This window comes from Natrix helvetica (genome assembly GCF_964273705.1).
Source record: "Natrix helvetica genome assembly, chromosome: 1".
Lineage (NCBI taxonomy): Eukaryota > Metazoa > Chordata > Lepidosauria > Squamata > Natricidae > Natrix > Natrix helvetica.
Window position 1 is genome coordinate 57,359,774 of NC_138548.1, and position 27,074 is coordinate 57,386,847.

At 39.2% G+C, this 27,074-nt stretch overlaps 1 protein-coding gene across 1 annotated transcript; it reads right to left on the reverse strand.

Annotated features, from left to right (window-relative positions):
• Positions 1 to 128: 128 nt before the first annotated feature.
• LOC309384176 (acetyl-coenzyme A synthetase 2-like, mitochondrial) lies at positions 129 to 27,074 on the reverse strand. Its single transcript, XM_081937390.1, has 15 exons — positions 26,884 to 27,074; positions 26,549 to 26,853; positions 23,622 to 23,718; positions 23,007 to 23,206; positions 21,533 to 21,708; positions 16,748 to 16,900; positions 9,844 to 9,991; positions 7,776 to 7,913; positions 6,908 to 7,000; positions 6,689 to 6,801; positions 5,515 to 5,641; positions 3,824 to 3,951; positions 2,833 to 2,896; positions 2,193 to 2,314; positions 129 to 927 (listed from the first exon to the last, which is right to left on the reverse strand). The coding sequence occupies exons 2-15, from the start codon at positions 26,847 to 26,849 to the stop codon at positions 751 to 753; spliced, it is 2,037 nt and encodes a 678-aa protein (XP_081793516.1). The 5' UTR covers positions 26,850 to 26,853; positions 26,884 to 27,074; the 3' UTR covers positions 129 to 750.

Sequence of the window (27,074 nt, forward strand, 5' to 3'; positions counted from 1 at the left end):
CACAGCTCTTACCAAAATGACCAAAAGTCACTTTTCAAGACAAAAGAGAATACATATTCCTACTAGGAGGTAGCTGGGGATGTGTGGGATGATATGTATTCCTTTAATTTGTTAGATTATCTTGGCCATTTTTAAAATAACATGCTCTATTTCTTTTTATTAGAATTTAAAAGGAAGGAAAAGTTGATAACAGTTTTAAAAATCTGTTATATTGGTTTAAAATCCACAATGAAGCTATTATAAGACTTCAGATGGACAGAAGGAAAACGTGTATCTTTTATATTTTGTCTTATGTCCTTTTAAATTATACAACCTCCTTTTTCTTTTGAAAAGCTCCCTAAAATCTTCTAATGAAACCCAAAGCATTCTTTTATTCCCCAAAGTTTGATATCATGTAAAGATCCTCTATAAATGTATTTAAATTTTCCTTTAAAGTTTGAAGTTTTCCTCCCAGCAGATTTTAGTTGCTCAAAGATAAGAGACTTAATTTTCTAATTCATAAACCGTGGAGCAAATGTTGAATCTTCCAGGAGTGGTTTGTATAGGTAGTGAATATGATGTAGAATATTAAACCGCATATTCTTCAACTGTTATTTAAGAGTTATATTCTTCCCATTTATTAAAGTAAGTTTTTGTCAGTAATGAATAAGCTTTCCTCTTTGGTTCTGCAAGGAATTTTAAGAGTAAAAATACTGCTGTTGGCACAGTAGTCTTCTCATTGTTGCTTCTTGAGAGCCAAGACATTTTGGGCTACTGGCTCTGGTCTTTCTGCAGAAGTTTCTTATATCCTTCAATTATCTCTTTCATCGTGTCATGATCATCCAGGGTTGTCAGATCTCCAAGTTCATCTGCTTTGTTTTCTACAATCTTCTTCAGAACCCGCCGCATAATTTTTCCTGAACGAGTTTTAGGCAAGTGTCGAGCTACCTGAACCAGAAAAATGAAAGGAAAGATTAGAGCAGCATCAGGAAATTCACCCCATAAATATTAATTTGAGAAGAGATGTACTGCTAATCCTACAAAAATCTTACTTCTGTACCTACTTTCTTTCCCGTAGTTGAGCATATCATCTTCATTGCATGTGCAAATGTAGGAGACTCTGCTCAATTCCATTTCTTACCAAGTTGCCAGCATACAATGATAACAGAAAAAAAAATGTTTTGAGGCTATGATACTCTTTCTTTGGTGCATCTTAGCACTTCAGAATTGGTTGCCAAAAAAAAGTACAATCGGTATCTCAATTAAATTGATTACTTGCTCAGTAAATTTTCCAATAAAAGAAGGCCAAAAGTGGATTTGTATAAGGGCCTCCTCTAACATAAACCTTCAGTGGGAAGGTTTATGGAAAGAGTGAACCAACCATTCACAAGAAGATGGGAAAAGGCAAGATAGGTTCATACAGTACATAAGCCGCAACCAAAGAATGGGCCAGCATGTATGAACCTGTTAATAGTGGTTTTTTTTAAACTTGCAAACTAAGTAATACCAGAAAAAAATAGAAAAGTTATGTTTGTTTAAATACATTTGTTGAAAGATTATTTGATTCCTGTTGCAATAGCATTTTTGTGTTTGTAAAATATTTTTAGTAATGTAATTTTTGCATAGTTAATAAGTCTATTTAATTTGTAGAAACTAACCTAGAATAAGCAGAACACTATTTCTATCCCTGCTCTAATACTTGCTTTAGATACTCATTATTAAGTTAATCAGATTTTTTTTTAAACGAATGTTACATGCTTAAGCTTGATACTTAAGGTAACTTTCATACTTAATTTTTTGTTTTAATAGTGAAACCATTATGTTTTGTTTGGCTGATCAACGGAATACAAATCATGCAACTAAGCAAATCTAAAATATTCTGAACAAACGGTCAATGACAGCAGAAGAATTAGATTACACTGGACATTTTAAAAAATATTAAAGATGCCTTTTCAAAAAAAATGGCATTGGTTATCCAATTGCTTTGAATTTTCTTGCAACTTTGGGCCAGTCACACTCTCTCAGTCCAACCCAGCTCATTATGGAGTTATTGTGGGGAAAATAGGAGGAGGAGGGTGCATTGGATTTATTTGTCACCTTGTTTTTAAAAACACTAAAGGCAGGATCCAACTATTCTGTCAGACTACAAATATTTATTGTTAAGCAGAATGAAGATGTGCATTAGGAGCGGGGGGAAGTTTGCCTGTTGTTACCTGAACATGGTCTGGTGCTGCATATTTTGCTATCTCTTTTGAAACAAGACTCTGGAGTTCAGAGGTCAGGTTCTCCTGGGATAGTTTAAAGTCTTTTTTCAGCACAATGAATGCATAAGCGCCTGTTTTTTAAAAAAGGGAAAAGTAAAATAAGCAATCATCAAAACTAGACTTTCACACTCAAATAGTCCCCTTAACTTGCAGGAACCTGAATTCCCCTATGTATTGGCTGTATTGAGTAGGAAGTAAGAGCTCTTGTTAATTTTACTTTTGAGTTGCTGATTCACTTTTGAAACAATGCCTCTCATACAAATTCTAGACTAAGTATTGGAGCATTTATTGTTGTTGTCCTGAGGTAGGAATCAGGGTATTCAACTTCATGCTTTAGCATTCTTCTTCCCTTTCTTCTTATACATTTTACTGCAATTGAATTCCGTATCTCCTCTCAGCCAAGGCTTGAGAACTTGATCTTCAGTTATCATTAAATGACCACATGAAGGCTCTGAATGGAACCTATCCCAAGCATGCAATAAATATCCACCATGCAAACAAATTATGCGGGATATTCATTCCATATGCTAATGAAAGCAGAGTCGAATAGAGAAATAGCGGTTGTTAGCAGCCAAACTGACTCACCCACCTTCGCCTTTGATTTCATGAGGATATCCAATCACAGCTGACTCTGCCACTGCCTCATGTTTATTCTGGAACATAAACAGGTCTATAATTTACTGCAAGGATCCTGACAGGCTGGCAGAAACATGTGGTTCACTAGGCCTGGTGTGGTCAAAACAAAAAGAATAGACTAGCAAGGCAAGGCTCTGAAGTACCAGCCTTTCTTCCTGATGCAGGTTAAGTGACTATGTGATAGAATCCCTTTCTTGCATGAAGAAGTAATGAGACTTTGAGCTGTAGAACAAAATAGAGTAAGTGTCCACTTAAAGGGCAATATGAGTCAGAAAGACTAATCTGGTTAGAGATGCTTTAAAGCAGTAAATATTTCCAGTATATAATGTATCAAACAATGTAAGGTTTACTAATGCAAATTATTATCAGGAGGATCGGAGAAAGCATTGATATGTATTACTCGACTAACTTTTGTAGTGGCTTTTTTGAATAAGTCAGGAATTTTATATACATGTATAGGTATGTACACCTCTACTTTTCATTGTGGTAGACTACTGAAGATTCACTGGGAAAATTTCACTACATTTTAAAATTCTGATATCCCCTTCAATACATTATTTTCTGTATCATTCATTATTTTTGTCATTTTTAAGGCCCTGTATATTTTGGATAACAATATTGATTATGAAAATTATAATACTGCGAGTAGAAACAACATACTCTGCGGTTATGACCTGCAGTTTAGTTTCCAAAAGGAAAACGAGGCAGGCATCTGTTTATATTTTTCTGGCAATCAAATTTGTTTTTCATATTTCATTGTTTCCCACCAATCTTAAGTCGCTGTGGAAGGAGCAGCGAGGCATGCAAAAGTCTGGAAAGCCACAAGCAATTCAACTAGAGGGCCAGCTCAAATAGCAGCAGCTGCCCAGATCATTACATCTTAATATGTTCTTGGGTGACTACGAACATGTTGTAATAACTGCTAGTTTTCCCATGCCTCTTACCACAACATCTTCTATCTCAGCAGTGCCTAGCCTATGTCCACTGATGTTGATGACATCATCCAGGCGGCCTGTTAGCTGATAATATCCTTGGCTTGTCCGGTAGACCCCATCTCCAGTGAAGAAATATCCTAGAATAAAAAACAGGGCAAAAATATAAGGCAGTTATTTTTCTTTAGAAAGTCCAGAAGGTTCCCACATATCACCTGCCATCTTCGGGCTTGGGCTTAAAATGGGAAAGGAGCGTCTCCTATATATATATAGTTAAAATTGACCATTAAAACCCAGGTACAAGTAGGGAGGATGGGGGCAGGATGGGGAGAGGTGAGAGCTTTTGTTAAGCAACCACTTCTGCTGTGCTGTTCCCCCATTGTGGCACAAACCAGGCCTTAACAAAGGATAGGAAGCGTGGGGCCAACCTCACATTGGGGTGGGTGGGTAAGAGGTTCCAGAGGGCAGGTACAACAGCAAAGAAGGGCTTTCTCCTGGAATAATCCCAGGAGCTGGAATAATCAGGCTGACATGGCCCACGGCATGCCTCCTCTGCCAGTACAGGTGAGATGGGCCAATCCCAGTAGGGTGAGATGTCCTTCAGGTTGCCTAAACTCATGACATGAAATGCAGCTTGTGAAGCAGTGGTGTTACATGGTCCATTCTTGGGGCCCCAAGAACTGCCCATGCTGCCACACTTTGAACCACTCTGAACCAGCTGAATACAAAAGTTTAGGTACCCTGAGTCAACTTACATGTTTCAATGAATCTCTAAGTGAACAGAAGCTGACACAATCTCTACGTTCACTGAAACACCCAATTTAAACAGGGTGCCTAAACATTTGCACAGAACTATATGTGTTGGATGTCTTCTGTTGAAAGCCTGGGACTTCTCCCAGCTATTTTTCACACACGGCTAAGTTGGTAAACCTTTTCCTCTACTGTACCACTTCAACGTACACAACACAATACTGTATTTCTGTCCTCCAATTTAAAAAATGCATATTGAAGGGTTAGGGTAGGGTTGTATTTTTTCTCCCTAATATCTAATCCTTTTGTTATTTTTTGAGTTCTGGTCTTTTAAAAAATGTTTCAGCCCATTTTGTCTAGGTAATAGTTCCTGCATATCTCAATCAAAGTCATTTTCCTTCTTCTCTGTATCACTAGATTATTTGAATTGGAAGGAAAGCATTCACCTTTACAATGCAATTACCGGTAGTGCAGATGTCCAGTTTGCATTTGCTAAAGTGCTTGAGGCCTTCTAAGATCTGAATCCAAATCATACTCTTTGCTTCTACTATTTCCATTTATAGGAAATATACATATAATTGTCATAAATGATACGATAATTATATTATCCATGAGTACAGAGTCCTTGGTGCTCTCTAAACTTGCTTATTTGCTTGCAAATGTTTCATTACCAGCTAGATAACTTCAGTGCACTATTTGGATAATGAAACATCTGCAAACAAACAACAATGTTCAGAGGCCATCAAGGATTCAACAGTTCAACCCTGACCCACATTTTTATTTTCTGGTGAATTATATGGATGGCATTAGGAGTTTGGCTCTGACAATAACTTGAAAACATCTTTTTCTGGTTCTACATGCAATTGTTCACAAAGTAGGAATTATAATTTCTAAACACTGTTGAGAACTATGTATTACTCTTATTTTCCCTTTCCATCTCCACTAATCTATACCTGGGTAAGGCATTAGGTAGGTCTCCAGAAAACGCTGGTGATCATTGTAAATAGATCTTGCCATGCCTGGCCAAGCCTGAGAAATACAGAGAGCTCCAGAGGCATCATTCTGTGTTAAGACATTTCCCTGGAGAGAGAAAAAATAGTATAAACTTAATTAACTTCGGAAGTGGCTTGCATAGTTATTCAGATTATTACTGAGACTTAAAGAATGCAGCTAAAGGCACGTACATCATTGTCAGTTAACTCGTTTTACAAAATCATGCATTTCCTATCTTTGTTTAAAATTTCTTCTGCTAGATGTTCTGTATAAACTAACAATAAAAGTCCTTTGCATTTTTTATGTTCCATTGCCTTTGTGTTACTGTTGTTTAGAATCCTTATCTGAATGCTGAAAAGCTGGCTTTTCTTTATAAAAAAATCCTAACCTTTGTAATCTTAGTTAACATCATAATTTTCATTTTTATATTTGTGCCTTTTAGTCAATATGCTACAGAAATGCATTTGATTTATGTAGCCTATATATTTACCCAGTTCTGTTTCCTTACATTTTTAAAACTGTTGTCATTTGATTGGATTGGATTGAGATTCAGATTGAGTTTCCAAGTGGTTCACAGATCAGGCATTATGATTTAGTGATATGTGTAAACCAGGTTCCTAGGACGTCTTCAACAAATCATTATTTAAAAACTATAGTTTATTGCATAGGAATACACCACCCAGAGTTGTTTCAACAATGAGATGAATGGCATATAAATTTAATAAATAAATACATAATAAAATATATGAATCCAGAAAATGTTATCCAGAATTAAAAATAAAATAAAGCACAGGTATACTAGATCCCAATCCAGGACACTTGCAATCTCAAATAGATACAGAGAAAAACTAGAAAGAGGATGGAATGGAAACAGGAAATATATAGGATGATTTCAATTATACATTGATTTAATGATAATATGCAGTAGTACTAGGAGACATAATCCAAATCCTTTTATTAAACAAGACTTTTGGGGAAAGATTTGAATAAGGGAAGTGATCATGCTATTTCCATTCAGGAAAGTAAAGGGAAAGCACATAGTATAGAATTGTTGCTTTGATATTTCTTTTTTAAGAGCTTGTGTGAATTGAAAAGTGGATTATCAATTCTCCAATTGCTAAATTAAAAATATACTTTATCATCTAGAAGAGAAGGTCTGATGCCAAAGAATGGTCTCATGGCCATAGCTGGAACAATCTCATCTTCGGGGTTTGAAGGTCGAGGAGCAATACAGATGCCTCCTGTTTCTGAAATGAATAAGACACGATGCATGCTAATCTTTGCAAATAAATGCAATGCTTAATCAAGTGACAATTACTGCTCTAAAAATAATGAATTCATATATGCTTTTACCAGTTTGCCACCATGTATCAACTACAGGACACTTTCTATCTCCAACCACATTGAAGTACCACTCCCAGGCTTCTGAATTGATAGGTTCTCCCACTGCAAAAAGAGAAGAAAAACAAAATAACTTGTAAAGAAAAAAACCCCATGGTTTAGGTACATACATTTTGTTAAACCATAACTAGGGGTGAAATGATAGCAGTGTTGCGATATCTCAGGGGTTGCCACAAAGAAGAGGGAGTCAAACTATTCTCCAAAACACTTGAGGGTAGGACAAAAAACAATGGATGGAAACTAATCAAGGAGAGAAGCAACTTAGAACTAAGGAGAAATTTCCTGACAGTTAGAACAATTAATCAATGGAACAACTTGCCTCCAGAAGTTGTGAATGCTCCAATACTGGACATTTTAAAGAAAATGTTGGACATCCGTTTGTCTGAAGTGGTGTAGGGTTTCCTGCCTAAGCAGGGGGTTGGACTAGAAGACCTCCAAGGTCCTTTCCAACTCTATTGTTTTAAATATTTTGGCTTTGGCTTAGCATAATACATGAATCCATCCGTTACAGCTTAGTGTTATGTGCACACCATTCATTCTCAATAGTATTTTAACAAACGATGATTTAAAAAATACTGGAAGAGCAAAGTGTGTGAATCCTACCAATATGATGCATTTAACACCTCACCTGCTCACCAAAATACATACAAATTCCAAAAGAAGAGAATAACTCGGAAGTGTGGAGTCCTTGAAGTTCTCTGAGCTTGGTTATTTTTATGCAGACTAGTAGGACACTGAAACATCTGCAAGCAAACAAATCAGAGAACACAAGAACACATTTTTTTGACAGGGTGAAAATGGTATTGGCTGGCTTACTCACCTGATCCGAGAATTTTGAGGGAAGATCTGTCATATTTCTTTACCCAGTTATCTCCGTATTTCAGAAGAAGGCGAATTGCTGTTGGGGCTCCATAAAACTGATTTATCTTTAACCTCTCCACAGTTTCCCAATAACGCCCTGAAATGACAAACCAACCCTTTTACCTGGTTCACATTTACAACATCTGCTTTTCAAATATATAAAGTCCAAATGTAAAGCTGAACTAGGTCACATCCCATATTTTAACTGTGCATCAAGTACATGTGATAGTTATTGGATGTACAAACTAGGGAAATCAGTGGTGGGATTCGAAATTTTTTACCACTGATGGGTATGGCTTGGTGGGTATGGCAGGAGAAGGATACTGTAAAATCCCCATTCCCTCTTCACTCCAGGGGAAGGTTACTGCAAAATCCCCATTCCCTCCCGATCAGCTGGGACCCGTGAGGCAGAGAATGCTTTGGTTAATAAATAATAAAGGGGGGATATAAGTCTATCAATCATCAATAATTGCTATTGTAGTGTTAATTAAATTAAACCAAGACCTAATGCAGGAGTGAATCCACCAATGATTTCAGAACACTACAGGTAGTCCTCAACTTACAAACACAATTGAGCCCAAAATTTATGTTGCTAAGTGAGGAATTTGTTAAATGAACTTTATGACTTTTCTTGCCACATTTGTTAAGTGAATCATTGAAGCTGTTAAATTAGTAACTTAATTGTTAAGTGAGTCTGGCTTCCACATTGTCTTTGCTTGTCCGAAGGTTGCAAAAGGGGATCCCATGACCCCGGGACACTGCAACCGTCATAAATATGAACCAATTGTCAAGCATCCAAATGTAAATCTCGTGACCGTGGGGGGGGGGGGTGCTGCCACGGTCATCATTATGAAAAATGGTCATGTCACTTTTTTTCAGTGGTAGTCTAACTTCAAATGGTCACTAAATTAACTGTTGTAAGTTGAGGTCTACCTGTATACCTTTAGAAGGCATAGTAAATAATACAATACAAATACAATCGCAGAGTTGGAAGGGACCTTGGAGGTCTTCTAGTCCAACCCCCTGCCTACCCTTTCAGACAAATGGCTATCCAACATCTTCTTAAAGGCTTCCAGTGTTGGGGCATTCACAACTTCTGGAGGCAAGCTGTTCCACTGATTAATTGTTCTAACTGTCAGGAAGTTTCTCCTCAGTTCTAAGTTGTTTCTCTCCTTGATTAGTTTCCACCCATTGCTTCTTGTTCTATCATCAGGATAATAGTTTGACTCCCTCTTCTTTGTGGCAGCCCCTGAGATATTGGAACAATGCTATCATGTCTCCCCTAGTCCTTCTTTCTCTTAAGCTAAACATACCCAGTTCCTGCAACTGTTCTTCATATATTTTAGTATCCAGTCCCCTAATCATCTTTGTTGCTCTCTCTGCACTCTTTCTAGAGTCTCCACATCTTTTCTACATTGTTGCGACCGAAACTGAATGCAGTATTCCAAGTGTGGCCTTACCAAGGCATTAAATATTGTGACACCATTATCGCTGTGTAAAAAGCTATTATTTGAAATAGTTCTAACCATAAAATACAATTTCTGTTATGTTCCCATTTGTAATATATCTCTTGTATTAAAAAAAACCCAGAGCTCCCATCACTCTTAAGTTTCTGTAAGCTAACAGATATGAGAAGGCAATGGAAAAGAAGGGGGAATGTTTCATCTTCTATTAATTCTAACTAATTAGTGTAGCACCTCCACTGAACATATTATTTTGCAGAATAATCTTAACATATGTATATAGACAGTAGAGGAAGCCAATTAATAGAAGATAGGGAAAAGGAATGATAATGACCACAAGAGAAGAGAAGCAAGAGTAGTTTGTAATGAGGTAGAAATTCAATTATTGATGTTACCTTGAAGCTTTTGAAAATGGGTTGCATAGAAATAAAGTAAAATATAAGTTATATGAGCCACACATTAATCTACTGATTATACCTATATCATATAATTTAGTGCCTTTCTTTGGCTTGCATCAACATCCCATTGTCTAATCTTTTTAATTTTTATTGTATTTTTTTTTACCTGGATTAGGATACACTGGAGTACTCTCAAAAAGGATTGTAGTTCCTCCATTACATAAGGGTCCATATACCACATAACTGTGACCTGTGATCCACCCAATATCTGCAACGCAGCCGAAAATATCTCCATCGTTGTAGTCAAACACATACTAAAGAAAAATGGGCAGCATGAGATAGAAGCAGCTTTCTCTTGTCCCAATATGATTATATAATTCTCTCCAATCAGGCAATATCCAGATGTGCAGCTTTAATGTATAGCCCTCCAATAATCATGGTACTATCTGTGGTCAGTTACCTGTTTTATTTCATATATTTTTGCTTAACCTCCCAGCTCAAACCAGTTACTCTGGTTGGTGAGCGATCGTATGTTCTTTAGTAAAAAAGAGCAAGAAAAAAGCTATCACTGTGCTTCAGATTCTTTTATTAGCAATATTTTCATGATGAAGCCACCTATTTAAGAAAGAAACCAAGGTTGGCCTTCCTTGGCTCTTTCTATCAACTGAGTTATCATGAATACCAGTTTCCATCACACCACTTTCAGAATTCACCTGAACAAGGTGAGAGTGGACATTTCCTAACCTCTGATAACTTGACCTAACACTGACAATATTTACAATATTTCAAGAACTTTCATGAAAAATTAAATGTACAGATATAAACTCAATATGGTGTTTCCCCAAAAATAAGACAGGGTCTTATTTTCTGTTGACTCCCGAAAAAAGGCTTGGCCTCGTTTTCAGGGAGGTCTTATTATTTTTGAGGTGCAGGAGGCGACAAGCGAGGTCACCTCATGGCTGCTGCTGTGTTGCAATATTTTCCAGGAGGGCTTATTTTGGGGGTAGGGTTTATTTTAGCGCATATGCTCAAAAGCCCCATTGGGCTTATTATTTTCGGGGAAACAGGGTAGAATATCCTCAAATGCATTATAGTTTAATATGATGTAAAGAGGAAGGTTACAAAAGTATGAACAAGCCTTATAATGAAGGAAAGAAGCAGCAATTAAAAACAAAGGTGAAGGTGAAGGGCATATATAATCTTTGGGATCACAGCCTATTTTCCAGGCAATTTTTAATCTCAATGATAATAAATGTGACATGGCCATCTGGGCGTCCATATTTCTTCTCCAGCTTTAAGAGAGTTAAATCAAACTCTTCCATTCCATGCATTGCCTCTAACTACAATTCATCCTTCCACATGTTTTTTTTCAAACATCACATCACTGTTTCTTCTGCTGAACTGGTTCTTTTTTTACAGTCCCCTGTAAAAAAAATGGATTGGTTTCCAATCCAAATTTGTCTTAAAGATTAAAGATTAAGAAATCACTAAAAGTGACAGACGTTGAAGTTGTCCATCAACAGTTAGCAACACCTAGACAACAAATAAAATAGACTGTCTGCTTACTGTATTAGAGGCTTTCCAACTATGATGAAACACAAATTATTGCTAGATTTCTATCTTAATATATAAATCAACATTTGCAAATTGCAAGCCTCTTCTGTCTTTTTCCTAGTATCAGTATGTGACTCTCCTCTAATGAACAATTACAGGCTCTGTGAGTACTTGTGTAGCAACTAGTTATGTGAAATCTCTAGTTCAGCCTCCTGAATTAAAAAAATAACTGCACTTCTTAAGAATGTTTCCAGAATGTAGTTGTTGGAATTTTAGCTTGGGGGGGGAGGGGAGGAATGGATGAGGTGATTTTGTCAACATCTACCTTGTAAAATTGACCCAGGAACTGGGTTTTTCTGTGGCCTGGCACTCACTGTATTATTTCACTTCCTAACTTCTTGCAGAGTGGAACATTCTCTAATGCACTATCTTTAGTTTCTTGGCTGTTATTACTGCAGCTATTATTGAAAACAATGCTGCTCCACTCCCAGTCCTCTCTTCACTCCCCTTTCTTTCTAAATCCATTGTGACAGACGAGGGACTTCCAGAGAGGGATTGTGGGTGAAAGATCATTCTGTTTGCAATGGAAACTTGACATTCTCTGGGTTGGTTTGGGGATTTTTTTTCCAGTAGGAAGACGCCAGTGCTATTTCCAGCTGGGAGAGAAGAGTAAGAATTCATTTCAGAGTTGTCTTGTGGTTTTCAATGGCATTTGGAACTAAGGGATGAACCACATATTAAAGTACTGTGACTTTTTTCCTTTGCTTTTACAAAAATACAAGTTTGAAACTGAATGTTATTTGTAGTAATACAATTAACTGTTTTTAATTCAACGGTAAGGTAAAGGTTCTCCTTGCACATATGTGCTAGTTGTTCCTGACTCTAGGGGGCGGTGCTCTGTTTCAAAGCCAAAGAGCCAGCGCTGTCCGAAGACGTCTCCGTGGTCATGTGGCCGGCATGACTAAACACCGAAGGCGCTCGGAACGCTGTTACCTTCCCACAAAAGGTGGTCCCTAGTTTTCTACTTGCATTTTTTACGTGCTTTTGAACTGCTAGATTGGCAGAAGCTGGGACAAGTAATGGGAGCTCACTCCGTTACGCGGCATTAGGGATTTGAACTGCCGATCTTTCTGATCGACAAGGTCAGCGTCTTAGCCATTGAGCCACCACATCCCATATATTCAACTGTATCTCGCAGCAATTTTTTTTCTTGCAAAGAAACATATGAGGCCTTAGATGCTGGTAGAGATGTTAAACTTTACCCTGTGGTGAAAGAATCTGAAAATTTGTCTGATGCCAGCATATCTACTCCAAAGTAAATTCTTACAATTGTGCTACATTCCACATTAATATAGGATCAGTCTGCCAGACAAAGACTTCCAGCTACAAATGGCTGTCTGGCTATCATTTGGGAATAAGCCCCCCCAGAGCACTCTAGAGCTTGATTCGGATATTCATGACAAGAGTATTTATTTAATTGTGTATATACTCCTTGGAAATAAATTCTGCTGCATATAATGGAGCTTCTGTATATACCTGTTAAGTATGAGAATAATAATGAACTCTTCGTGTCACCTCATTTTATGATATCTCCACCTGCTTCACCTTCACGTCCCGGAAATATTTGGAACATTTTCCCCTCCAGCTCCCCAGTAACATCTCAGCCTCCGGCTATTAACTATTAATTTTTACCATCTGCACCCTTACCCAATTGGGTTTTAATACTTCATCAATTTACTCAAGGCTAGACCTGCTCCGCCTGCGGGAGGCCCCGCTCTCGCAGGTATGGCCCTTGGCTCTCTCAAGGGCCTGCCTTGATGACGGGTTTGTGAACCCCGAGAGGTGGAAGAAACGGAGGCTGAGGGGCTTTTTATCCAAAAGTTTTTTATTGTTATTAAGGGGTTCCAGGGAGGGGGGGTGTGATAACCAGGCCGGGAGAGGCGCCAGTGCCAGTGCTGGACGGACAGGTGAGTCCGGGAAGGAAGTGAGCGGAGCGGGGGGGGAGAGGGAACAAGAGATTCCAATAGAGGGTTGTTTGATTACAACGGTCGCGGGGAGGGGGGGATGCGAGGACAAGAGAAGATCACAAGGTCGGTTGGGAGACCGTGGTTGTTGGCTATGCCCGGTCGTCTGCACCAACCCCCGCAACCTAGGTGGCCAGGAACTACAGAGCCCGGGCCTACGGCTGATGCTTTGCAATGCAAGGTCCGTAACCAACAAGGCCCCCCTCATTAATGAGTTGATCTCTGAGGGGGAGCTAGACCTTGCAGGGATAACGGAAACCTGGTTGGGCCACGAGGGTGGTTTACCCCTCGTGGAAATGTGCCCACCAGGTTTCCGTGCATTCCATCAGCCTCGGGCCCTGGGTAAGGGTGGTGGGGTGGCGGTAGTTATACGGGAAGGTCTAGAGCCGAGGGAGTTCACTGTTCCTCAGATATCCGGGTGTGAGTCCCTTGGTGTGAAATGGGGCCCACGGAGGCAGTTGGGTTTGCTGATTGTATACTTGGCTCCTCGCTATACATCAGCAGCCCTGCCCGAGCTCCTCGAGCTGATCTCGGAGACGGCGGTTGAGATCCCCAGGCTCATGGTCATGGGAGATTTCGACCTGCCGTCGACGGGAGCAGCATCTGAGGTAGCTCGGGAGTTCATGGCTTCCATGACAGCCATGGGCCTGACCCAGTTAATTCAGGGCCCCACACACGAAGGAGGCCACACATTGGACCTTGTCTTTGTATCTGAGCAGTGGACGAGTGATCTGGGTAGAGGGGATTTTACTGTTACACCCCTGTCATGGTCAGATCACTCATGTCTCCGGCTTAACTTCCCTGGCGCTACCCCCCACCGCGAGGAGGCGTGACCAGACGGTCCACGCTGGTACCGCCCCAAGCGCCTGATGGAGCCGGATAGGTTCCAGACGGAGCTTGGGCCATTACCTGTAGCCCTGACCCGCGCTCGGTCGGAGGACCTAGCGGCCGCCTGGAATAGGGCGGCGGCTGGGGCCTTGGACCGGATTGCGCCTTTGCGACCTCTCCTGCGGCAGCGACCCACCCGGGCTCCTTGGTATACCGAGGAGCTGAGGGTGATGAAGCGTCACAGGAGACGTCTAGAGAGCAGGTGGAGGTCCTCACGCTCCGAATCTGATCGAACACAGGTAAGATCCTACTTGCGGACCTACCTGGTGGCATTAAGGGCGGCCAAACGTAGATATTGTGCCACCCTTATTGCGTCCGCGGATAACCGCCCTGCTGCCCTGTTTAGGGTGACCCGCTCCCTCTTGTCACAGGGGACGCAGGGGGCACCTTTACAGGGCAGAGCAGAGGAATTTGGGGAATATCTGCAGGACAAAGTCGCTCAGATCCGGAGCGGATGGGCCCCACTCAGTGGACCAGACGAGCCGCCAACAGCGAGTCTTGTGAGACCATCCTGGGAGGAGTTTGATTCTGTTGCCCCCGAGGATTTAGATAGGTTGCGTGGACGGCTGCGACCCACCACATGTTTAATGGACCCGTGTCCCTCCTGGTTGGTACTGGCATCTTGGGAGGTGACACGAGGCTGGCTTCTGGGCCTGGTGAATGCCTCATTGGGTGAGGGATCCTTACCAACCGCCTTGAAAGAGGCGGTGGTGAGGCCCTTACTTAAGAGGCCCTCACTCGACCCAATGGAGCTAGCTAACTATCGTCCAGTCTCCAACCTTCCGTTTCTAGCGAAGGTTGTTGAGAATGTGGTGGCCCAGCAGTTTCCACGACACCCTGACGAATCCGAGTATCTAGACTCACGCCAGTCCGGCTTCCGACCTGGGCACAGCACAGAGACAGCCTTGGTCGCGTTGGTTGATGATCTCTGGAGGGCCAGAGATAGAGGTTGCTCCTCTATCCTGGTCCTATTAGACCTCTCGGCGGCTTTTGATACCATCGACCATGGTATCCTATTGCGCCGGTTGGAGGGGATGGGAGTCGGAGGTACCGTTTTGCGGTGGTTCGGCTCCTACCTCTCCGACCGGAGGCAATGTGTGTTGACAGGGGGACAGAGGTCGACCCCGAGGCCACTCACTTGTGGGGTGCCACAGGGGTCGGTCCTCTCGCCTCTCCTGTTCAACACATATGTAAAGCCGCTGGGTGAGATCATCCGTGGTTTTGGGGTTGAGTATCACCTCTACGCTGATGATACTCAGCTGTATATTTCAACTCCAAACCACCCCAACGAGGCTGTCGAAGTAATGTCCCGGTGTTTGGAGGCCGTCGGGGTCTGGATGGAGGACAACAGACTTAAACTCAACCCCTCCAAGACTGAGTGGCTGTGGCTACCGGCACCTCGATTCAGCCAGCTGATTCCATCGCTGGCCATAGGGGGCGAGCAGTTGCCCCCTGTGGAACGGGCGCGCAATTTGGGCGTCCTCCTTGATGCCCGGCTGTCAATGGATGACCATGTGGCGGCCGTGGCAAGGGGGGCGTTCCACCAGGTTCGCCTGGTGCGCCAATTGCGCCCCCTACTGGACCGGGATGCCCTACGCACGGTCACTCATGCGCTGGTGACGTCCCGCCTGGATTACTGCAACGCTCTCTACATGGGGCTGCCCTTGGGACGCGCCCGGAGACTGCAGTTAGTTCAGAATGCAGCCGCGCGGGCTGTGATGGGGAGTACGAGGTACTCCCACGTAACACCTCTCCTGCGCGAGCTGCATTGGCTACCTGTGGTTTTCCGGGTGCGTTTCAAGGTGCTGATTACCATCTTTAAAGCGCTCCATGGCACGGGACCTAGTTACTTGCGGGATCGCATCCTCCCACATACATCCCTGCGGCCAATACGCTCACACAGGGAGGGACTTCTCCTGGTGCCATCCACTGGACAATGCCGGCGGGCGACACCGAGGAGTAGGGCCTTCTCTGTGATGGGCCCAACCCTCTGGAATGACCTCCCCCCCGACATTAGAACCACTTCTGACCTCCGCTCCTTCCGGCAAAAACTGAAGACCCACCTGTTCCGATTAGCAGGCCTGGCATAATTCAACTGTCCCTCCTGGCAAACGCACTATATCTGGTTATTTTAGGGGTTTTTTAATTCACTGTATTTGTTTTTAGGGGTTTGAACTTATTTTAATCTGCTTTGTACAGTTCTTTTAATGTCATTCTTACCTCCTCCATGTCAACTGTCAATTGTACATACTTAATTTTATTGTATCTGATATATTTTGTATGAACTGTACACCGCCCCGAGTCCCTTTCGGGAGAGGGGGCGGTCTAGAAGCATTAAATTAAATTAAATTAAATTAAATTAAATAAGGAATTTGTTTTCTAATTAATTGCGTGGAAAATAAAAACATTTTACCACAAAAAGTGGCCATGTGAAAAAATACTTTTTAATAGCTTGCTGGCTGCTTACACCTGGTTTGCTGTCTGCTCAGGGCTTTCTTTCTTTCAGTGCTGTGTAACCACCCAATCTACCCAGGAAGAATCACAGATAAAATGGCACAGAATGTAATCGTCCTTGCAGAATTGCAAGATATCCCCATGTTGTACCTTATGTGTAAGGGCAGCATACAGCAAATAGCCTGCCTGGGAATGGATCAGGCCTTTGGGTTTTCCAGTACTTCCTGAAGTATAAAGGAGGAACAGTAAATCTTCGCTCTCCAAGGTAGCAGGTTGACAGGTTACATCTTCTTTCATCATTTCCTGTCACAATAAGCAGATAATCTTTCAGTAGGCTCTCCTCAAAGCCTCTGTGATCTTCTCTAGTTTCCGTGTGCCAGTGACCAAACTAATAATGAAATTTAGCATGGAATACTCCAAATACTGACTTTCACAAAACAAATTCCTATTTCTCAAGGGTGTGCAAAGAATGTCGATTCCCTTATGGGCTACTTCTGACATAGCTAGCATTGCTTATACAGACCCTTGTTCCTTCTTCCCTATCCCTCTCTAGTGGGTTGTTTTCCTTCATAGCAATTAGTAACTAGCATGTTCTGGGACAATACAATAACCATTATGTCATTACTTCACCCTGAATTGTCATCTCATTTAATCTTAATTGACATAGCTGCAGGTGACATTTTTATTATTTATTTATTTATTTATTTATTTATTATTTATTTATTTATTTATTTAGCTTCTAATCTGTACTTTCCAAGTTATTCTTTCACTCTTTCATATTTTTGAAACTTGAGTGTTTTGTCCCAAGGGACAAGTGATAATTTTAGGAATGATTTTAATTAGGGGGCTACTATAAAAAATGAATTAGATCTCCTTTTGCCAGTAATAAGATGCCAGTTCATACTGGAAGGACAATATTGTTATTTAAAACTACCAGAATTCTTAACAAGTGGTCTTCATGGCTAAAAAAAAAGGCTTGAGGAAATTTGAATGTGTTTTAGGAATTTTAGAAAATGCATTTTGAAGCCATGGATGATTACAAACTTGATTAGCCATGTATTATCACAAACTTGAACATTGGCACTATCTAATAAAATGAAATTCAAAGGTGAAAAGAGTAAGGTTCTACATGTATGCAAGAAAAACAAAATGCACAGGTACAGAATAGGTGGTACCTTGCTCAATAGTAGTAACTGTGAGAGGGATCTTGGAGTCCTAGTGGACAACCATTTAAATATGAACCAGCAGTGTGCAGCAGCTGTCAAAATAGTCAAAACAGTTCTAGGCTACATAAACAGAGGGATAGAATCAAGATCACGTGAAGTGTTAATACCACTTTATAATGCCTTGGTAAGACCACACTTGGAATACTGCATTCAGTTTTGGTCGCCACAATGTAGAAAATATGTGGAGACTCTAGAAAGAATGCAGAGAAGAGCAACAAAGATGATTGGGGACTGGAGACTAAAACATATGAGGAATGGTTGCAGGAACTGGGTATGTCTAGTTTAATGAAAAGAAGGACTAGGGGAGACATGATAGCAGTGTTCCAATATCTCAGGGGTTGCCACGAAGAAGAGGGAGTCAAACTATTCTCCAAGGCACCTGGGGGTAGAACAAGAAGCAATGGGTGGAAACTAATCAAGGAGAGAAGCAACTTAGAACTGAGGAGAAATTTCCTGACAGAACAATTAATTAGTGGAACAGCTTGCCTCCAGAAGTTGTGAATGCCCCAACAATGGAAGTCTTTAAGAAGATGTTAAATGGATAGCCATTTGTCTGAAACGGTATAGGGTTTCCTGCCTAGGCAGGGGGTTGGACTAGAAGACCTCCAAGGTCCCTTCTAACTCTGCTATTGTACTGTATTGTACTGTAAGAGCACCTTTTCCACTCTTCCATTCATGCACATACAGTATTTGTAAATCCATAACTCTGAGAAAAAGTTACAGTAAAATCCAGGAACTTTGGCTTATTATCACTAGGTAGAACATAATAGCATCCCTGGGTCAGATGAGGGACTCAAATCTTGGAAAGAAACCAAGTTTAGACCTATTCTTCTTTCTTTTTCCCTGGGCAGGAGCAATGCTTCCCAAACTGGGATAAATTACTCCCAAATTGAGTAAAAAAGTTTTTTCTTTGGGTAACAACACATGAAGACACTATCTAGTCACAGAAGGGACATTTAGGAGTTTCTGATAAGCAGGTTTGCTGATGAAAGAAAAGTTTGAGAAACACCACCTTAAAGAAATGAAGTTCTTAGGCATTTGCTCTAAAGGCACCAAAATGTGAAGATTAAAAAGCAAAAAAGGGTGACTGAACCAGTGTCCAGTGCAGAGGGAATGTAGAAAAAGAGGTAAAATTCATGGAGGAGACAAGGTAAAGGAAAAGAAGTGATAAGAAAGGGCGACAGGAGCTGATGTCGCAACGACACGACATGCGATCTCAGAGCTCCGAGATCGCAGTCGATCCTTTTGCCACTGGATGCTCCTTTTGGACCTAAACCGTCTCGAAGAGACGGTGACAGGGAACAGTACGTCTTGTTGATCTCAGGGACATTGCAAAATCCCTGATTGATCCAAGAGAATCTCTTCTTGCCGGCGACAAAAGTGCAGCCAAAAGTTGCTGAAGTTGGGACAGCTCTGCAGTGGGAGGAAAGCGGAAAGAGAAAGTGTGTCCATCTGGTGAAAAAAAATTATTGTTATAAAAGAGACTGCTCCCCAAAAAATCAAAGCTAAATTAAACTTGCAAAGAAAAGAAAATAAGCAGCGAAATTAAGCTATATTGGACAGTGTGTTATCTTTTTTTTTCTTTTATGGATGGAAGTTTTGCAAATATTTCCTACTTTTTAAAGTGAAAGTTTTGGTTTTTCTTCTATTTCTTTTTTTACCTATGGATTAAAACTTTTTCTTTATTTTTATAATATTGGTTTGGAGGGTTTTTTTCTCTTTATTTTGCTCCATTTAAGAATTTTGTTTCTTTTAAGCCTGGAATAAAAGAAGATATAAAAGGAATATAAGGAATATAAAGAGGGTAGTAATATCAGAGGGAAAAGAAGTTGCACAGTTGGAGGTTGAGTCCTGGAAATATTGCTTTCTCTTTTTTCTCTTTGATCATTTTGACTTTGCACTTCAAAGGCTTCAGCTTGTTTACAGAAGAGATAAGGAGAAGAGCATGGGTTGTTTATGCAGGTGCTCTTTGGATGTTTCTGTGGCAGCTGGAAAGAAGTGAAAACCAAACCTTGTTTTGAAACTAAGAGTGGCAGTGTTTACTAGTTGGAAGAATGCCACAGCTCCAAAAAGAAACCATAACATTACAACAGATTATGTTTGAAATTCAAAAATTATTAGAAACAACAGAGAGAATTGAGAAGAGATTGGAAAATATAGATTGTAATGCAGTGAAATTTGATGGAAGAGTTGAAGATATCCAGCAAATGGAAAAAGTGGAGGTTAGAGTCCTAAAAACCCAGGGAAGAAATGAACAAAGAGACAAGATAATTGTGGATACTGACGGTGAACTGAGTGTGGTTGGAGATGGAAAGAGTGGAACATGGAAAGGGAAGATAGCTGGAAAGGAGCTCTACCCCAGATTTCAAGATATAGAAGAAGAAAAAAGAGAAGAATTGATGGATTCAAGGAGAGAAACTTTGACAAAAGCACTGCTGATAAGCTGATTAAAGAAGCTGACAGAGGGTCTCGAGATTTTACAAGATATGTAAAAAGCAACAAGTTGCGAAGAGAAGTCCACACAAATTTGTTTAAGGAAATAACCAAAAGACAAATTCAACAAATGGCAAAAGACATAAGACTGCACTATTACTGGAAAGACACAGGTTGAGATATGAAAACCAATAACAAAATATTAGTCAAATTTAGTTAAAATTAAGCATTATGTTAAAAATGAAGTGATAATGGTTATAGTTAGTTAAATAATTGATAATGATAACAATGTACACATAAGTATTGGTTTGATAAGAGGAAATTTGGTATAAATTCTAAATGGTGATCATGAAAGGAAGTTTAGAAACGCTGTTATATATGAAAGCTTTTTTTTTTAAAGTAAGTTAAATTTAGTTAAACTAAGACAAAAAAATGAAATGATGTCAGATATTGTTAAATAAATGATTGATAATGATAATAATGTAATATTTGTATTGATATGATAAAAGGGAAATTGGATATAAATTATAAACAGTGATTAAGAAAGCAAGTTTAGAAACTTTGTTATTAAACATAATTAATTTTTATTTAGAAAGTGTTATAAAGATGTAATGTTGCTGGATGATATTGAAAATAGATAACGAATGCCATCATGTGATTTTGCTTTAAATTTTGGAATATTTTATATAAAGGGACGTAAAAACAATTATAGTCATATGAAGATTGAGGTATGATGATAGTAATATACTGTATATTTGATTTAAAATATATAACTTGATATGAATTATAGGTGATGACTGTGGAAGGGATGCACGAAACCTCTTTGTAACCAATTGACACATTTGACAAGTTATAATGGAAGATATTTTTGTGGTGTTTATGTTTTGTCTGTTTGTGTTTATTCAAAAATTAAAAATTATATTAAAAAAAAAAGAAAGGAGAAGGAAATGAGTCTCAGAGGCATCTTACTGCCTTCTCAGTCCTAGCATATCATTGCAAGCTTATTTACTTTTATTCAGTTTATTAACTGATATTACAATATTAAAACACAGTTCCCTAGCTAATTTTCCATCTAAAAGGAACATTTAGGTTAATAGAAACTAGGATCTTAAGGCCACGCATGGCTTGAACAAAGAGAAAACAAGATAAATAAAAAGATATCACTGAGTATAGCACACATCTCATGACTTCATAAACTATGGAAAATGGGAAAAAACACAACTTTGTGTAGTGTTTAGGGTCTCTTCTTCAGTCAGTATAAGAATATATTACTCACCTCCTCTAGTGGTATGTCTAAATCAGACATGGGAACTTTCTCATCTGTCCTTTTTGAAACAAAAACTCGCTTCACTGTTGGACAAAACTTCACAGCTTCATCTACTGTCTTCTTTAGTTCAACAACTTTGCCTCCTCTCAAACCTTGATTGACCGTGATCAAAGTTTCAGACTGAGCTGCAAAAGGCAACATACCCCACCCCCACACACACAAAAAATTAGTATGAAAATTTTACGCTTTTCAAAGCAACTTTCTCCTGCTTTGTATTCTAAGGGGGAATTCCTCCCTGATACACTGTAGAGTATATTTTAACAAGTGTATTATTTGTTATAGGTTAGTAAGTGTATTTTTGTTACAGATTAGAAGTGGTCTCAGGATTATTTGGGAAATTCTTCTAGCTTGTCTCCTTAAGGGTTACTGTATTTCCAAAACAAATAATAGCAGCAATTGGAGGGAGAAGTACTCTGAACTCTCCTCTTCCCATTCCAGGGTCCTAATCCAGATCTTCATCCAGATCTAATTACTGCTATTTACCATGCCTTCATACACATACAGCAAACACACAACTACTATTACATTGATGTCATTGTGAGTATCTTTAATTTATATTGTAACCTTGTCCGCCATTCAAAAGCATATATGGCGGAGTTAGTTAGTTTAGTTAGTTGATTTTGTCACTGCACCTCGTACAACAAAATTAAATGCCATCTTCAGTGTACATCGTGCATAAGAAAACTATTAAAAAAAACACATCCTTCACATTCTATACAATTGAATTGAAAACTCCTGATACTGCATTAATATTATACAGTAGAATTCAAAATAGTTACTGCTCTGTGATAGAAGCTGTTTTTCAGCCTGTTCGTCCTTGTTTTTATTGTCCTGTACCATCTGCCAGAGGGTAATAGTTCAAAAAAAGGGTGCTCAGGATGAGATAGATCTTTAAGAATGTTTTGAACTTTCTTAAGGCAGCAGGAGCTATAAAGTTCTTCCAAGGAAAGGAGAGTGCAACCAATGACCCTCTGGGCAATGATGTTGACCCTCTGGGCAATGATGTTGACTCTCTGGAGTGCTGTCCTATCTGTCACTGTGCAATTGGCAAACCATACACAGGTGCAGTAAGTGGGAGGGAATAGTCTGTTGAAGTCTGAAATTTGAGAGCAAGAGATGAAGAAAGAAGGAGCATCAGCTTCAAAAGACAACTTCCTTTGTTTAAAAGTCAAATTACCAAAAAAAAAAAAAAAAACATTGGGTCTTCAATTTCTACTACTTTACCAAGGGCAGAAGTCCTTTTAAGCTAAGATATATGCTTCTCTTTCTGCCAGCACTAGAGGAATGAGGATCTTGATATGTTAAGAATATTGTTTGTGGTTAAAAGCAAGTCATGCATAATCATAATTTTGGACACCATACTGGTCACCGAGCCTAAAGAGAAAAATAAAAGAAAACAGAGAAAGAAATGCAGTATTCTTACCATCTTGGATCCTGTCAGCTAATGCAGCAGAACTGAATCCAGCAAATACTACTGTGTGTATTGCTCCAATCCTGGCACAAGCCAACATAGACACCACAGCCATTGGACAGGAAGGCATGTAGATAGTGACTCTGTCTCCTTTCTTCACTCCTTGGTGTTTTAAAGTGTTCCCAAGTCGACATGTCAATTCTAGCAATTCTCTGCCCAAAGAAAGTAAGTAGTTTTGATACACTCTGTTTTATTATTCCATTAGACATCTTCAAATCAAGATAACAGAGAACAATGGGGAACAGCTTTTATGAACTATTACAAGCTTTGGTCTTCGTTACAGTACTGTATATCTCCTATTCAAATTAGGACAAACAGAAAGGTTTGCCTGTATTTCTGAAACTGTAATTATTTCTGAAACACGCATGGTCATCTCTGTCTCTTGTACTGAATGAATCACTGATCTCACTTTTAATAATGTAATATTGATATTTCAGTTCAAATCTTTTTCCTTCTCTAGAAGCCTAGTACTTGGCTGAGATCAAAAAAGCAAGTGTTAACTATTAAGAAGATTCACACCTCTTAGAAGACTGAAATAGATGGATAGAGAAAATGATAAGTCAGGACCTGTATGTAATTTGATCTTCTTGCCCAGGCTCATCTTTCTCCCAGATTAACGCTACTTTATTTGGATTTTTGTGGACATGTCGATCCAGACAGTTAACTGAAAGAAAATACACCTCTCATTATTACACACTCAGCCATCTGCAGCTGCTGTTACTGTGCCCATCATAAATTTAATGTTGATAGCTAAGCCATATTTCCTCAATCAAATGTACTATGCTAAGAATCAGGAACTAACATCTTGTCTCTCACACTATATTTATACATCTACACCTATATATGTTATATATATACATATACATAAGCACACATATGCCCAATTCTGCATATATGTGTGTAAATATGAACAGATTCATCATTATTTGCTTACAAAGTTCAGGTGCAAAATTAACAATTGGTAAATGAGTTGTACAACCTAAAGTTAAATTGTGTACGTTGCCCTGCTCAAGGTCATCTATGTGGCTCACGCCAATTATAAAATGTACTATTGATTTTCACAACTCAAGAGTTCTAGAATCTAAAGTTAATCATTCGCAGTCTCAGACAAATGTTAGTAGATTAACTGCATAGGCCATAAACACATTTCAGAATTTAAACCACAGATTCTATCTTTCCTTGAAATAACTGCTTCTTGATTAACTGCGTTCTTTCACATTTACTGTGTTTTTATCTTGTTTATATAACCCATTAAGAACATAGTGGTTATTGGTAGAATTAAGAAACACACTAAATAAATAATGGGTTATATAGATACTTTCTCTTTCTAAACCATTTGGGAATATTTTTAGAGCTACTAATCCTTAACTTGGATTCATTACAGAAAAAATACAATGTTTCTGGAACAAAGGTTTTAGAAAGTGTTGCTATAAATCTATTTTTTGCATACAAAGGATCACGTGAGTGAAGGACACCAAATCCTCTACCACATTTACTTAGATCTTGCATTCCAATACTTCACAGGTTTTGTTGGCTTTTTTTTGTCTCAGGAAGACTTACTTCTTCTACTGGAGCCAAACTGGGAGGGGAAAAAACCAGTTTGTTAATTCACACAGTACTGTATCCTATCTCACTTGCATCTGGGCTTTCCATCTAAACCAGTGGTTCCCAATATGGGGCCCACACCCCACAGGGGGGAAATTTGATTTTTAATGGGGGAAATTTGAACCTTATTTAAACCACGTTAATGGCCTTTTAGGCTTCCTCCACGTGAGTAGAGTTCATTTTTTGAGTAAAGTAAGAATTATAGAAGAGGGGAGGAGGGGCAGGCAACAGGATTTTAAAGATGCTTAGGTGGGGCCAAAAAAAGGTTTGGAAACAATGATCTAAATGCAGCAAGTCAAACTGGCCACCTGTAACAAATTTATTTTGACCTTTACAATAATAGTAAATGTATGGTATGCGTCACTGCAGTATTTATTTTTCTCCATTAATTGCACCATTATTTCTCCATTCTTTGCATCATTGACACAACTATAAGTCTTTCTTTTCATTCTACAATTTCCATCATCTGGCAGCACCTGATTTGTGTCAATCGCATGTTATGTTTAATGTGTTTATTCAGTAAACTATAGTTAAGGAAACCATAGTTTACTGCAATGTGTAAAATCAGCCTGGGAGGTGGATGCTGGAACTCCGGGAGAACAAGCGCAATGTTCTTAATTTTCAGAAAGGAGGGAAAAGAGGATCCAGATAATTACCAATGGCAAGTCTCATATTGATGCAGCTGACTCCTGTGGGTAATTTAATTTGGATCCCTGCAGGGAGAAGAGACATTGCTAAACAGGCTCTTCCACTCTATAGTGTAAGAAAACTAATGTAAGTTAGAATGTTTTTATATGTAAGAATGATACTTAGCACAGGTTTGTGTTCTGGTTTGTTTGGGTAGTGATAGGATTACATCACATACATTATATTAAGATGATATATTTTAAGAATATCTGCAGCAATCCCGTTACTATGTTGATAGGAGAAAGCCCATCGTAGTTTATATAAGCATCACTAAGAAATATCAGTTCACTTGAAATGTAGCTTCTCAGTGTCCATGGTTTACTGACTAATATTTCTATGTCATTCTATTCCTGCAGGGTATAATCATCAGAAAAAAGATTAAAACTGCTTCAAACTTACCTGATAGGCTAGATGAAAAGTATAAACAGCATATACAAGAGATGAGTGAAACGACCTGAGCTATATAAACAATTTACTCATGTTGAATAAATGTTAGTAGTAGTACATACACAGTTGAATTCTTTAAGCCGCATTTTTTTATTGTACTGCTTATCAATTATTTGATTCTATTGCAGATCTTTTAGTTATTTTAAATCTCCCCAAACATAAACATTTTATAAAGTATAAAAAATTGAGCTGATTTTTCAAAACAAGTAAAATGCAAAAATAGGTAATTATTGCTAAAAGACATTTTGCAGAGAACATTCAACCCGCAGTCAACTAGATCAATGTCTTCCTGAATCCAGTGCAAGAATAAACAACATATTTCTGCTTATTCTGCTTTTCTTTATCGTGTGTTCCTTTATCTGACCTTTTTCCAAAGATAGAAAAACAGAGACGGTTCACATTGTAATCCTTCTAGTAAGCAGGCTACGGAAGTCTGGTAAACAAAGAGCTTCATATTATAGATAGGAAGGATTTTAGATCCAAACTACACATTATGCTACTTATATAAATTTACTCTCTCCCATCCCTTCCAATATGTTGCTACTTCCTTAAACTATACTCCAAGTATGTTTAAAAAGGATAAGTACATTAATTTTCAGGGTATTCAAAAACAAGGGGAAATGATTAGAAAGTTGACTTTAGTGAAATTTTAAAATGGGATTTTAAAGGACCTTGTACCCAAAGCTCCTGGGCTGCAATATTTTTTTCCTTCACAAGTAGAAAAAGACAAAGAATAGTTGAATTTTTCTACTTACCTGCTACATTGAGCTGTCCTCCAGAGAACCAGGACACCTTGCCCTGCTGAAAGTTACAGTCACTAACAGAATGAAAAGGATTGCTCCACATCAGCCGGCTTCTTGCTAGTGCTCCCCAGAATACATCTGCTTGCTCCACCGAGAGCTGATATAGCTCTTGGTGATTCCTTGGTCCAGGAAAAGCTGTGGCTTCTGGCATGTATGCAGTCAAGGGACCTCTGCTCCATGCTCTGCTTTGATAAGAACATTTCTTTCCAAAGGCAATTTTGGGAAACCAAGTTCTAACCAGCAGCCAGGCCATGATTCCAGAGTATAAGAATGTCCTTTATTTTTACCCAGACAAAATCTTACTAGCAAAAAGAAAAAAGAAAAATATTTGCTCCTGGCACTAAGAAATGTGATCCCATTAGGTTTTCCAGAACCAGATGGTAAATCCACATTTAAACTGAGATTTCAAGAATGTCATTCTCTCTTCCTGAAACATAGAGTACACGTATGCTACTCTACTTCTAGAGAAACATAAGCA